Source organism: Aphis gossypii, unplaced genomic scaffold, assembly GCF_020184175.1.
Source record: "Aphis gossypii isolate Hap1 unplaced genomic scaffold, ASM2018417v2 Contig01054, whole genome shotgun sequence".
Lineage (NCBI taxonomy): Eukaryota > Metazoa > Arthropoda > Insecta > Hemiptera > Aphididae > Aphis > Aphis gossypii.
This window is the reverse complement of record NW_026083431.1, coordinates 13,356-27,423: the sequence shown is the minus strand read 5'-3', so window position 1 is coordinate 27,423 and position 14,068 is coordinate 13,356. Positions and strand designations below refer to the sequence as shown.

The window sequence follows — 14,068 nt, the reverse complement described above, 5'->3', positions numbered from 1 at the left end:
CAATTCCTGTTGAGTACTAAAACAAATACACACACAAGGTACAGAATCCGGTCGGTGTGCGACAGGTATTATACCGTATATTTATATACGTATTAATAATTCGCAGCGAAGAGAATCAGGTGACCGGGCTCACGTTTTATTATTAAACGTTCCCGGCCCAAACATTTGGTGACCTCGACGTGATATTAATATTAATCTACGGTACCTACATCATTATTGTTATTTAATTGCAAGTTCTAATCAGCTTGTCGTTCAGTACCTATATTTTTATTAAAATCATTATATTATTATTTATCATGTTATATATTTCTTGACCTATATTTGTGATATTTATAAAGAACTGCATTTTGTTATTATCACTTATTATACACAGCGCGTACTATCATCAATTTCGTCTCAGATATCGCTATATACTCTAACGATTTGTTGATTTGTTTGTTAGTATTGTGAGTCGGATCACAAACTTTGGGCAAGCTGCATAACAAAATACTGCCGTGGGTCGTAGCTATCTCAGGCATAGCTAAAACTAATTATTTAGAGTATATTTGAAATAGCTATGGATGAGTCTCAGAAGAAGGTGTTAGGCGACCTGATTAGGAAGAGAGGGGTAATAAAGGCGTCTTTAACACGTATTCGTACATTTGTTACCAAATTCAATCCGAGGGAGGATGCTATTACGCTATTAGAATTCAGGCAAGAAGAACTACCGAATATAAACAAAAAGTTTGATGAAATCCAATGTGAAATTGAACTTTTAAACTGCGATGATGACGAAAATGCTATTCGTGAAAGAGAAGCGTTTGAGAATGAGTATTTTTCCATCCGGTCAGACATGCAGGAAATCATTAATTCAGAGAAACGAGACACATCATCGATGATGCATAATGTTTCAACAAGTTCCACTGTGCATAATCAAAGAGCTAGACTTGCCCCGATATCTCTACCAAGTTTCGAAGGTGACATACTAGAATGGGAGTCTTTCTTTGACTATTATAAGGCAATGGTGCATTACGATGACGGATATCCTTCAGCCCAGAAGTTCTCATTTCTTAGATCAGCTCTGAAGGGACAAGCATTGGACATTATCAAGGGCATACCTATAACTGACGCTAATTATAATGTGGCAATAAAAAAGTTACAAGAACGATACGATAACAAAAGTTTGGTGATCCAATCTCACATTCGTGCGATTCTTGATGCGCCACGGGTGGAGGCCTGCCAGGCAAAGGAATTGCAGGGCCTTTATTCAAGCATGTCCGCACACGTCGCAGCACTTGAAGCACTAGGCCAACCAGTCAACAGCTGGGATGCATGGCTTATAACAATTATCCTAAGGAAACTTGACCATGCAACCAGTCATGAATGGCAAGTGCGAAGAACCAACACAGAGTTACCGAAATACAGCGAGCTGCAGCAATTTCTGTCAAGTCGTTGTGTTGCTTTGGAGAGTTCGGAGACACTCCGGAACGCCAGCGATGAAGATAAACGTAAACCAGAAACCAAGAGTTCTTATTTAAAAAGCAATGCTCATAATCACCCTAGAAAGGCTCTTTACACGGCTAGTCATAAAGTTAAGTGTGAATGCTGTGCAGGCGAACATCGGATATACGCATGTAGCAAGTTCAAGGAAATGCCAGTGGGAAGCCGTGTACAGAAAGTTCGAGAGGTAAAGTTGTGCTTCAACTGCTTTTCAAACCTGCATATGGCGGATGTCTGCAAGTCAAGGTACACCTGCCGCGTGTGTAATGGTAGACACAATACGCTACTACACTACGAAAAGCAAGAACCTCAAGCCACAGCGAATGAAGAAGCTACCACTGAGAAGGTAGACAATCCAGGCGCGAAGGTGTTTTGTGCAGCTCAAAGAGTTAATCATGTCTTCTTAGCAACCGCTATAGTCTCAGTGCTGGACCGTTATGGGGAAAAAAGACCATGTCGAGTAGTATTGGATAGCGGGTCGCAAATAAACTTTGTCTCGAGGAAAATGGCCAAGCTGTTAAATCTTGCTCGCGAGAAGGTCGAACTACCAGTAACTGGAATAGGAGCTAACCGGATTCATTCAACTGCGTGCGTTACCATAGATGTGTTGTCCAGGATAAAGGAATTTCAAGTTGCTCTAGTTTGTCACGTTCTACCTACCATTGTAGATGACCTTTCGCCTCATGCGAGTGGTAAAGCCGATTGGAATATACCAAAGGAATTCAATTCACAACTGGCTGACCCATTGTTTCATTCATCAGGGCCAATAGACATGCTGATAGGCGGTGGCGTCTTTTTCGATATACTGGAAGCTAGACGTATTCGTTTGGGCACAGGATCGCTGTGCTTGCAAGATACCAAGTTTGGTTGGGTCATTACCGGAGAGGTTGGAGCAGTATGCCTGTTAAACGTTAAATCTGTCGGCCAGTCACTAGAAGATGGATGGATTGCCATAGAAAGCAGCAAAGACGTTAGTTCTAATGATTTGTCTAAAACGAACAAGAGGAGTCTGGAAGAAAGGGAAGCAGCAAGACACTTTCAAGAAACTGCAAAACGCGACCAAGATGGTAGATTCGTGCTACGGTTACCATTAAAAGCCGAAGTTACTAATTTAGGAGACTCTCTGAGAATGGCAACTTCAAGGTTTTTAAGCGTGGAACGTAGACTACAGCAGGATGAATCCTTGAGAGAAGCATATGTCAGCTTTATGAAGGAGTATGAAAACGCAGGTCATATGCACGAGGTAAACAACAGTGAGCCGGTAACCAATAACCGTTTTTATTTACCCCACCACCCAGTTGTAAAATTGTCAAGTTTAACAACGAAGTTAAGAGTAGTCTTTGATGGGTCAGCCAAGAGTTCAACTGGAGTCTCACTTAATGATGTCCTTATGTGTGGGCCCACAGTACAAGAAGAACTATTCAGCATATTGATACGATTTCGAACGCATCAGTATGTTATAACTGCTGATGTAGAGAAGATGTTTCGGCAAGTGGGAGTGTCCAAGGAGGATCAAGACCTGCAGCGTATAGTATGGCGGGAGAAACCAAGCGAGGTACTTCGCATATTTAGACTAGCGACAGTCACTTATGGTACTACTTCAGCATCTTTTATGGCGACTCAATGTCTCGCATCGCTAGCAGAAGCAGAAAATCTAAGATTCCCTAAGGCAGCGAAGGCAATACGTAGGGACTTCTATATGGACGACCTAATGACTGGAGCTGAGACTATAGAGGAATGCAAGATGTTACAGTCGCAAATCAGCATGGTTTTAGAGTCAGCCAAACTACCGCTCAGAAAATGGTGCTCTAATTCAGCTGAGATACTCAAAAGCGTACAAGCAGCCGAAAATGAGCCATTATTCATAATCAAAATAGAAGCAGATGAGATAGTAAAATCTCTTGGGTTATGTTGGAAGCCAACGCAGGATGTGCTTGGATATCAAGCTATAATGCCAGCTAAGAATCCAAGATGTACAAAAAGAATATTGTTATCTGACCTTAACAGGATTTTTGATCCTCTTGGTTTTTTGACACCTGTACTCACTAAAGGCAAAATATTCCTGCAACAACTGTGGCAAATAAAAATAGATTGGGACCAGCCAATTCCGGACGAAATAAGGGAGAAGTGGCTCCGATTCTACAAACAGTTCGAGGAGCTCGGAGCGCTAACGATTCCTAGGAAGTGCAAGCCAGTCATGAGCGATCATATTGAGGTGCACGGATTTTGTGACGCTTCTGAAGAAGCTTATGGTGCATGCATCTATGTGCGGAGTAAAGACCAGAATGAACAGTGGTGTTCACGGCTATTATGTTCAAAATCGAGAGTAGCACCAGTCAAGGGAGCTACAATACCGCGTTTAGAACTTGGAGGCGCTCTGGTGTTAGCACAGTTGGCAGAAAAAGTAGCAGCAGCATGGGAATTAGATGTCAAAGATTTCCACCTTTGGACTGATTCCACGGTGGCATTGGGTTGGATCCAAAGTGAAGCAATTAGATTTAAAACCTACGTCGCGAATCGCGTAGATCAAATACTTGAGCTGACCAATGCACAACAATGGAGGCATGTAGGGACTGCCGACAATCCAGCTGACATACTATCCAGAGGAGTATTGGCACAAGAACTGAAAGTCTCTGAGTTATGGTGGAATGGACCACAGTGGTTGAGCCACAGCAATGATGGTTGGAAGCATTCAGTCACCACACTGCCAGACGAAGAAAAATTACCAGAAAGGCGAGTGGTTAAGCTCGCACTCACCACGATGGATCAGTCAATCGGATTAATCGAACACTACTCAAGTTGGCGTCGACTAGTGAGAGCCGTTGCCTGGTTTCTTAAGTTTATAGACTTCCGAAGAACAAGGCAGATCGGCACTACAGCAAGGTATTTAAGTGTATCGTATTTAAAGAAAGCCGAAAGTAGTTTAATAAGGCAAGCACAGTTACAAGAATTCAATGAAGAATATATCTCGCTGAGCAAAGGCAAGGAAGTATCAGGGCGTAGTAAATTAAAGGGACTACATCCGATGCTCCAAAGCGAAAACTTAATACTAGTTGGAGGACGACTGGCCAACGCCCAAATTGCAGAAAGTCAAAAGCATCCTATTGTGTTACCTGCAACCCACAAAATTACCAGGCTAATTTTCGAAGACACTCACCAGACCCTTCTTCACTGCGGGCCTCAAGCATTACTAGCAGAGATTAGACAACGATACTGGCCAATCAGAGGTAGAAGCATGGCTCGTTCTGTCACGAAACGTTGTGTGATCTGCGTTCGAGCAAGGCCAAAGTTTGTATGTCCTCTAATGGCTCCGTTACCAAGACAACGCGTAGTCCCTACTAGACCATTTGCTGTCAGCGGTGTAGACTTCGCCGGGCCTTTAATGATAAGAAGTGGAATACGGCGCCAAACAGGAATAAAAGCATGGATTGCAGTCTTCATATGTCTCTCCACAAGGGCCATTCACCTAGAACCGGTCGTCGGGTTAACGGGTGGAGCATTTTTGGCATCATTACGACGTTTCATGTCACGAAGAGGAAAGTGCTCAACAATCCATAGTGATAACGGTACTAACTTTGTAGGAGTGCAGAAAGAGTTAGCATCATATTTAACCAACTGCGAGGCAAGCATGGCTAGTGAAGGGATAGAGTGGAGATTCAACCCTCCCTCAGCGCCCCACTTTGGTGGCTTGTGGGAGAGTGCAGTGAAATCGACGAAGCATCACTTAACACGAGTGTTAAAAGATGGCAGGCTTACTTTGGAGGAGCTAAATACGCTGCTTTGCCAAATTGAAGCTTGTGTCAATTCGAGGCCAATGACACCACTGGGAAGCGATCCTTCTGAGCCTAATGCCCTTACTCCAGCTCATTTCTTAATTGGTGGATCTTTATTATTAGCACCTGAGCCCAGCTTAGCAGATGAGCGAATAGAACATCTACGTCGATGGAAGTATGTTCAAGCATTAATGCAAGGGTTCTGGACAAGATGGCATAAAGAATACTTGCCACAACTGCAAGTACGTGGCAAATGGACAAGTAAAAAACATCCACTGAGTATCGACGATATAGTCATCATAAAGGACGAATGCACGCCACCAGCAAAATGGCGATTGGGAAGGGTAATGAGAACGCACCCTGGGAAGGATGGTGTTGTGAGGGTCGTCACATTGCGGGTTGGATCCGGATCCGAGATAAAACGACCTGTAGTCAAGCTATGCGCGCTGCCTACTGAGGTATCATCGGATAGAAGTTGAAAATAAATAATTTTTCAACGGGGGGAGAAATGTTGCCGCCCGAAATGCAACAACATTATTATAGATTCCACCGCCACCGACCCACACTCATACAGGCACACAAATCACACACCTGATTGCCAATATGTTAAATTATTGAATTATTTTTGTATTGTACCTGTTTATGTTATCTTGTGAATTATATAATAATAATATGTAGATTACGCGTGAACGTCCGCCGATGCGACAGAGTAGCACGGCCGCCGAAAGTCATCCAGACCAGTTCACGCACCGGTGTCAACGGAGAGCGCAACAATTATTTTATCGTGTGCCGGTCGTTCGTGTTATTCAAAAATATTATCATTGTAGGCGCGAATCGCCTAAGTTGTAATTGTCTTCAAATATTATCATTGTAGGCGCGAATCGCCGAAGTTTTAATTATAATATTATATAGTATAATATAATATTGGTTGAAGGCGCGAATCGCCTTTCACGCCGAGCATATAATAATTTTGTGAGGCAATCACCATTATTAGTGTTGGTGTTCACAAAGCGCCGGGCATATTATTGTTTTATATTGTTTTATAATATCTTGTGCGACAACTCGCCGCTGCCTATTATTTTTCATTACCTATATTAGTACTTTTTTAGTGTTATTTATATTTCGCAAATGTTATTGTTATTGTGTGTCGATTTTTAATGTATTATATAGGATAGGTAGCAGCTGGCCAGTCGTGCACCGTCAATATTGTGAGTAACATTTATTATTATATTCCATTACAGCTCTAAAAGCTGCATTATATATTTTATACTATTGAGCATATTTATTATTCTTAGCGGCTCAAATAGCTTATTATTTACAACTGTTATATTATTGCGTCTGTTAGACCAAAAGGGGTCATAATATTAAATTTGTATATTGTGCATTTATATTTATATTATTGAAGCATAATTATAACATATTGTTTCAAAATTGAAAATACTCGTTTGACATTTATTATGATTTAAGTATACACACAACCACAAATACACACCTACACACACCACTTGCACACTAGTACTCGCAGGTCTTGCTCGGCGAACCTGTCCAATTCCTGTTGAGTACTAAAACAAATACACACACAAGGTACAGAATCCGGTCGGTGTGCGACAGGTATTATACCGTATATTTATATACGTATTAATAATTCGCAGCGAAGAGAATCAGGTGACCGGGCTCACGTTTTATTATTAAACGTTCCCGGCCCAAACAGTTTTTGATTTATAACAAATATTGAAAATCGTTTGAGGAAAAATCGTTATTAGTCTGCGATTTCATAAAAATTTAAAATTCAAACACTCATAACATTTTTCCTATAGAGAATTTTCTCTATACCTATTTAAAAGAAAACTTAGTGTTTTTAATCTTAGAAATAAAATAAATACAAACAATTTTATGAATTTTCAACTACAAAATTACTTGCAATTTTTTGCTATTTTGATATATTTCGTAAATGCTTATAAAAAAAGTCGCGACGATTTTTGATTTTTTTAACTATAATAAAAAAAAACTTGTAAGAAACGTTATATTAAATTTTCAAGTTTTTTTGGGCTCCCAAAATTGTTTATCTATACTTTAAAAAAAAATTCTTAGAAAAATCGAAAATTTTAGTTGTCTATAAATACTAAAATAACTCAAAAAAGGCAAAATATTTTGAAAATTTAGCAATATATATGAAACACTAATATAAATATTTGGTGAAAATTCCAAGCATTTAATAGTGATTCGTTTTTGAGTTACAACCATACAAAAAAATTGATTTTGTCGTAAACTGATTTTTCGTAAAAATTCCTGTTTTTTCGTCACTTTCCTTTTGTTTTTCCCGATTTTTTTCAAAGATTTTGGAAAATTCTTACTTTTGACCTCTATAAAGGATTATCAAGGATATTATCTTTGCCATCGGAATCCATCCCTGTAGTTCTAAAAATGATTCTACATAAATGCATTTATTAAAGAAACAGTACATTGATATCATCTTAGTCCAATTATTAAATTGCAATTTTTACGAATAATAAAAATTAATAATATAATAAATATCAAATAATAACAAATAAAGCTATATATAATGATTTGAGCTTATAACATTGATTAAATATAGTATTTATTTAATCGATAATTATAATATCTTATCGTAAATTTTTTTTACTCGAACTGAGATTTCCACGAACTGCACGAATGAACAGTGGACTTTGGACTGACCACTGACGTCTCTACTTTATTTGGTTAATATTAATTAAATTGGTAAATCGTGACACTATCCGCTCTTTATTGACACATTACCTACAAATTGGCCAGATCAAATCGGTGTGCAATACCGTACCGGTTATCATGATTCCGATTCGTGAATATGCACCGGGTTGGTGTACACCGGTTTAAATAGAAATTCGGGGTATAGATCGGCTAACCCCCACTTTTTAAATTAATTTCTTATCGCGTATATTGATATGAATTGTTACCCACGTTTTTTTAAATCGTGTCTATATTATAGTTTTCATCTACCTAGTGGCTAACTTTTCTTATTTCTGACTTTCTAGTTTCTAACTTCTGAATATTAAATGCTTGTCAGACCCCAGTGTTTTGTTTGACTTCAATTGGTTTTAATATTGTAATCAATTCAAAATGAATAAAAACGATTTAAAACTGGAATTGTTTAAAGACTTTATTCTGAATAAAAATCACATCAGCAGTTATGTAATCTAGGGATTTCTTGTTCATGAGAGTAAGTCATAATACTTCATGTATGCTATTTTTTACATAAATATACGCTTGAATTTAATTTTTTTAATTTCCTAGACTTGTTTATTCACTTGCATAAGGCAGTTTTAAATGATCACGATGAGCATGATGATATTATGATGTTGCTATTTTAACACAGAATTAAAAAATTACAAAAATATTAAGGTGAAGATCCACGGTTTTGCAGAAATAATGGTACCTAAGTTTACAGACCGAGAGTTCAAATCCCATTTCCGTTTGAATAGAAACAGTGTTAAAGTTTGTTTTAATGTTATTTAAAAAATTATTTGTCTATCATTAAAAAATGTGTATGATTTTAATTATAGGAGGTTGTTGTGTACCGTGCCTAGGTTGAATGGACTGTATCACCTAGTAGTTGCCGGGGGTTCGCTCTTGTAGCTTGGCTATGTTATTGCCTACGGTCCGACTGCGCAAGTCTGCCCTTGGTAGGTCTTACTGCAGTCGTCGCGTAGGCAATGGTCCCTTAGCTGCGCAAGTCTGCCCGGGTGGGTCTTGCTACAGCCCAGGTGCCGTGTGCGTTCAGAGTTCCCAAAACCGCGCAAGTCTACCTGGTTAAGTCTTGCTACGGTTGAGGTAGTCTGAATACTGAATGATTTTGTGCTCCGCACTGGTATTTATAGACGGCGGCGCGGTGTAATCGCCGAAGCTGCCGAAGCCACCCGAGCTTGTCTTCGATTGTGGTCGTAACTACGCCCTCCGTGGCCTGTGATTCGTTGACGTCTGAAGTTACGCAATCCCTGGCCTGTGATTGGCTAAAGCGCGTGAGATACGCGTACTCTGGCCTGTGATTGGCTAAAGCGCGCGAGATACGCGTACTCTGGCTTGTGATTAGCTAAAGCGCGTGGGCGCGTCCCCGTTTTATCATAGAACGCGGGACCGGCCGTTTTGTAACGTGTGGCACCGTAGCCAGCGTGCAGACCCGGGCTCCTCCGGCGCAGAGCTCGCGGGTCGCCGAATGCTTTGTCCTTGCTCGCCCATGAGCCCTTATGCCATTACTGGTGTAATAAACATTTATGACACAGTACATAGATTCGGCCCTTTACAGTCGGCGGGAGGTTAGTAGCTCACCTGTACGCCTCCCGACGTCAAACGTGCCCGTTGCAGCGTTTTATTCGCGACGATCGACCAGACAGAGTGCCGACCGACTGTATTCCGAATCTCATGCTGTTGTGCAACGTATTTTGGCCGACGGCCCGTAAGAATGATACACATATATTTGAATTAGAGAATATAACTATATTTATGAATAAAAAACATAATAATCACACTTATTGGAGAATATGCGGCGCGAACAGAGGTAATATCGTATGTTGGTCCTTATTTGTCTCAAGAGTCAATTAAAATAAATATTGAAAAACAAGTTTTAATATTTATTTGGTACATGGTTAATTCTGAAACACACAGGTTAGATATTCGATATAAATTCATAAATAGTTGTATTTAGAGCAGTTGTACCCACATTTTAAAGTGATGGAAAAATGGTGTAGACATAGGCAGTATTGAAAAGAATACTTTTCAAATGTATAATAAATCATCTTATGTAACCTTTTAAAATTTTGTAACGTAACTATCATTAATAATACATTTTTAGACAAATTAGTAATCGGTTCAATATTGCGGAAAATACAAGCCATTAAAAAATTATTAATTGTTTATTGGCTATGAATAATGTTGCTGGAAGTATAATTTTATGGCCTACAGAAAATGCTGCTCTTAAAAATATACAGAACTTCAATAATCTAAGAGGTATGAACTCATTCCCTAATGTATTTGGGTGCATTGATGGCTGTCATATCAACACCCTATTTCCATGGGAAAATAGGTCTAAAATGCTTAAATTAGACAGAAATATGTTTTGTAACAGGAAACAAGTGCCATCTGTAGTTTTACGAGTGAGTGTCCATTCATTTAATATTTTTTGTATACTTTTATATCATAAAAATATTTAATAAAATAATACACCAAATATTTATTAAACTATAGATATAAATTAAATATAAATATATATTAAATACACATTAAATACACAAATGTACAAATGTACATTAAATATACATTTGAAATATAAGGGACTAAAGTATACAGTATAAGGAATGTAATTTAAGTATTTATTATATATATAATATATATTTTTTTTGATCTGTTTACAAACATTTTTAGTTTCCAATTTTTTAAATATTTTTTTCTATAAATATCTATAAAAATGTATTTGTTGGGTAAAAAAGCTTGTAAATTTAATAGAAGGCTCCTACTATATTGTTTCAAAGGTAGTTGAAATATATTAAAAATAGATAGGCACTTTTTTTTATAAGCATTTACCTTATCCATCATATTTAAAGTTTAAAATTATTTTGTCGTTAAAAATGTATAAAAATGTTCAACTTTTAAAGCTAAGAATTGAAAGTATAAATTAAGGTTATTTATTTTAAGTCCAAAATATGATAAAATGTTAAAAAAATAAAACTGATTATTATAATTATAAATTATATTCTAAAGAATTAGCTACCTATTTATTTTGTCTTGTTAAATAAATATAACTGGCCAAAGGATGTACATATAAATACATATTTATAACAATTTACATATGGTATAATATTATAACAGTTTATTTGACTAAAAAGCCCAAAATATTATTTTCTAAACATAATAAAATTTGTTTTTTTAAAAAACCTTGAATATTTTTAAAAACTATTTAGCTACACAATTTAATGTATTCTAATTGATGATGATAACCTACAATTACAAACAACATATTTTCCAATTTACTATACACATAGGCTTTTATGACTTTGAGTGATTTAAAATAATTATAAAAGTAACCTCACTAACTCTCTTACAGGGTAAGTGGTAAATAAAAAAGGGAAGATTTTGGATGTTACATCCCCCAAAGGTTTTTTTTTGCTACCTATAGAAATTTATCATAGCCTAAAAGTAACAGTTAAATTAATAAGTGTGTCCCCTGGAATCGATGTATATTAGGCCCTGCCAGAAGCTATAATCCAATTACTTTTTACTTAACTAATTAAAATCTAAATCTGTCGAATAACAGACATTTTTTTATTGAGATATTCAATGAATACAATACAAAATAAATTTAAACTTAATAAATATTATTAATAAGGTTTCATAATTGTTATATTTAATATAGGTATATTGAAAATATTATAAAGTTCTTAAAAAAACATAATAATGTAAATGTAACTATTTTTTTTTTATTTAGGGAATCGTTGACGCAGAACTAAAATTATAGATGTGTTTGCTAGTTGGCCAGGGCGTTCTCATGACGCTTGAATCTATCGATGCAGTAAAATTGGCCAATTAATCCTTAACAATCCATTATCTTTATTCCCAAAATCATGTCATATTCTTGGATGGGGCCTATCCCCTTACAGAGGGTCTTCTAACTCCATACAAAGATAATGGTCATTTAAGCCTAAAAGAAAAAAATTTCAACCGGAAACTAAGTAGTAGTAGAGTATTAATCGAGCAAGCATTTGGAAAGTTGATTTGCAGATTTAGAAAGCTTAAATAAGATTTTCAAACTTTGTTTATATAAATTTTCATTTCTTAATTAATAATCTTATAAAATTAAAAACTAGACATATGGATATTTATAAAAAAGACTTTTGTGGTAAAGTCATTACTGCAGCGTGTTGTTTGCATAACATATGCATAACAAACAATGATGACATTGGAGTTGTTAATAGTTTACAACCAGACATTATTCAGGAAATGAGAGATGAAGAAACTAGAGCAGGATCAACCAAAAGAAACTTTATTTGTGATTCATTACCAATATGTTAAACAACAAACATAGTCAAAAGGTCTTAATTTAGTTAAAGTTAGTAAATATACACAACAATTTAGAATAAACGTTTTATTTTAATTGAATAATAAATACAAGACAAAAAATAATAAAACAAAAACAAAACATTTAAGTGTTTACTCTTACTTAAAAATATAGTCTTTAAGTTTCCTTCTTAATTATGACCAGAACAAATATAGAATTAATATAACAGTTTTAATAATACTATGTATATGCCATAGTAAAATTTAACAAAAAATGTAAGTGTTTACTCTTACTTAAAAATATAGTCTTTAAGTTTCCTTCTTAATTATGACCAGAACAAATATAAAATTAATATAACAGTTTTAATAATATTATGTATGTCATTGCAAAGTTTTAAAAAAAATAATATAACAACAAAAAAATTTATATAAATTACTGTAGAATATACAACTAATAAAAATTTAAATAAACTGATGATAGGAAAAATAGAAACAAACATAGGTATTAATCAATGTTAAACATTTTTTTAAACACATCGAGTTTCTGTAGTTCGATATTATTCGCATCTTCTAATTTTTTTACTAGTTCTTCTTGGATTTTTAGCATAGCTTTTTCCCTTTTTTCCAACTTATCAAGACTGTTAATTATGTATAAGTTAATAATTAGAAATAATCAAAATAGGTATCTAATATTTATTTATTAACCGATCATTGAGTTGCTTTGCATTTTCTCTTGCTGATTTCAACTGTTCGTTTTTTAATTCCTTAAACTGTTTAATCCATGATGGTGTTTTATTGCTAGTTTTATTTAACAACGATTTTTGTATCAACCCAGAAGTTGGAGGTTCTTCCGTTAGGCTTAGAGGAGATTTGGGAATTGAAATTTCCGATGATTCGTGAATTGAAATTTCTGATGTTTCGAGGATTGGACTTACTGAAGGTTCAGGCAGTGGTCTCACAGATGATTCGTGCAGTAGATCTATAAAAGTTGTATTAATAAATTATAAAATATATAAGGATGTAAACTACAAGAATGAACATTCTACATTTAGTTTTTAACTAAGTTTTTAATTTTTTCAAAATTATTAATTAACCTCTGGGTGGAGAAACTGTTTGTTTTGCTGTTGGAGATATGGAATTTTCCATACAATCGTAATACTGCCATTTGATATTACCACTTCCTGATACCTTGGACGCATCTCTTACTTGACGAAAACGTGTGAGTAGATGACGCCACTTTTCATCACACTGCCTTTCACTGAAATTGTGATTTTTTTCCTTCATTTCATTAGAAATTAGTATCCACAGTTCCATTTTTTCCCTTTTTTCTTGTATTTTGAAATTTATCATTATATGTTGATCTGAGCGCAATCAACAATTTCGTAGCTGCTGCTGTCCATGAGCCTAAAAAAAAAAAAGTATGCTTCATATTTTTATCAAATTTAGTTCATGAAACAATAATAAATGTAATATTTACTAGACATTTCAGAGTTTGGAATAGTATCGTTAAAGAGGCTATTATCATCGTTTACAATGTCCTCACCAACAACTGGAATAATAAATTGAAAAAAATTTTTGAATAATAAATTATAAAATATAATAATATTAATTTAAAATATTATGTACTTCAATACATTATTATAAAACAATAAAGTTTGAAGAGTTTAAAAATGTTCATACCTTCAACGAAACTATCCATCGCATCATCATCATTAGAAATATCCCATAAAGACATAGTGAATTTCTAGAAATGAATCGAAATAAACTTAATG

The 14,068-nt window shown here is 35.6% G+C and overlaps 2 protein-coding genes and 1 pseudogene across 2 annotated transcripts; 2 read left to right on the top strand and 1 right to left on the bottom strand.

The window, feature by feature from the left end:
• The first annotated feature begins 556 nt into the window (after positions 1-556).
• LOC114129540 (uncharacterized) lies at positions 557-5,731 on the top strand. Its single transcript, XM_027994310.2, has one exon. It carries the CDS (start codon positions 557-559, stop codon positions 5,729-5,731), a length of 5,175 nt encoding a protein of 1,724 aa, XP_027850111.2.
• Positions 5,732-9,888: 4,157 nt separating this feature from the next.
• LOC126555744 (uncharacterized) lies at positions 9,889-11,979 on the top strand (annotated as a pseudogene).
• Positions 11,980-12,801: 822 nt separating this feature from the next.
• LOC126555743 (uncharacterized) lies at positions 12,802-13,538 on the bottom strand. Its single transcript, XM_050210629.1, has 3 exons — positions 13,391-13,538; positions 13,002-13,275; positions 12,802-12,934 (listed from the first exon to the last, which is right to left on the bottom strand). Exons 1-3 carry the CDS (start codon positions 13,440-13,442, stop codon positions 12,802-12,804), a joined length of 459 nt encoding a protein of 152 aa, XP_050066586.1. The 5' UTR covers positions 13,443-13,538.
• Between the last annotated feature and the right edge of the window lie 530 nt (positions 13,539-14,068).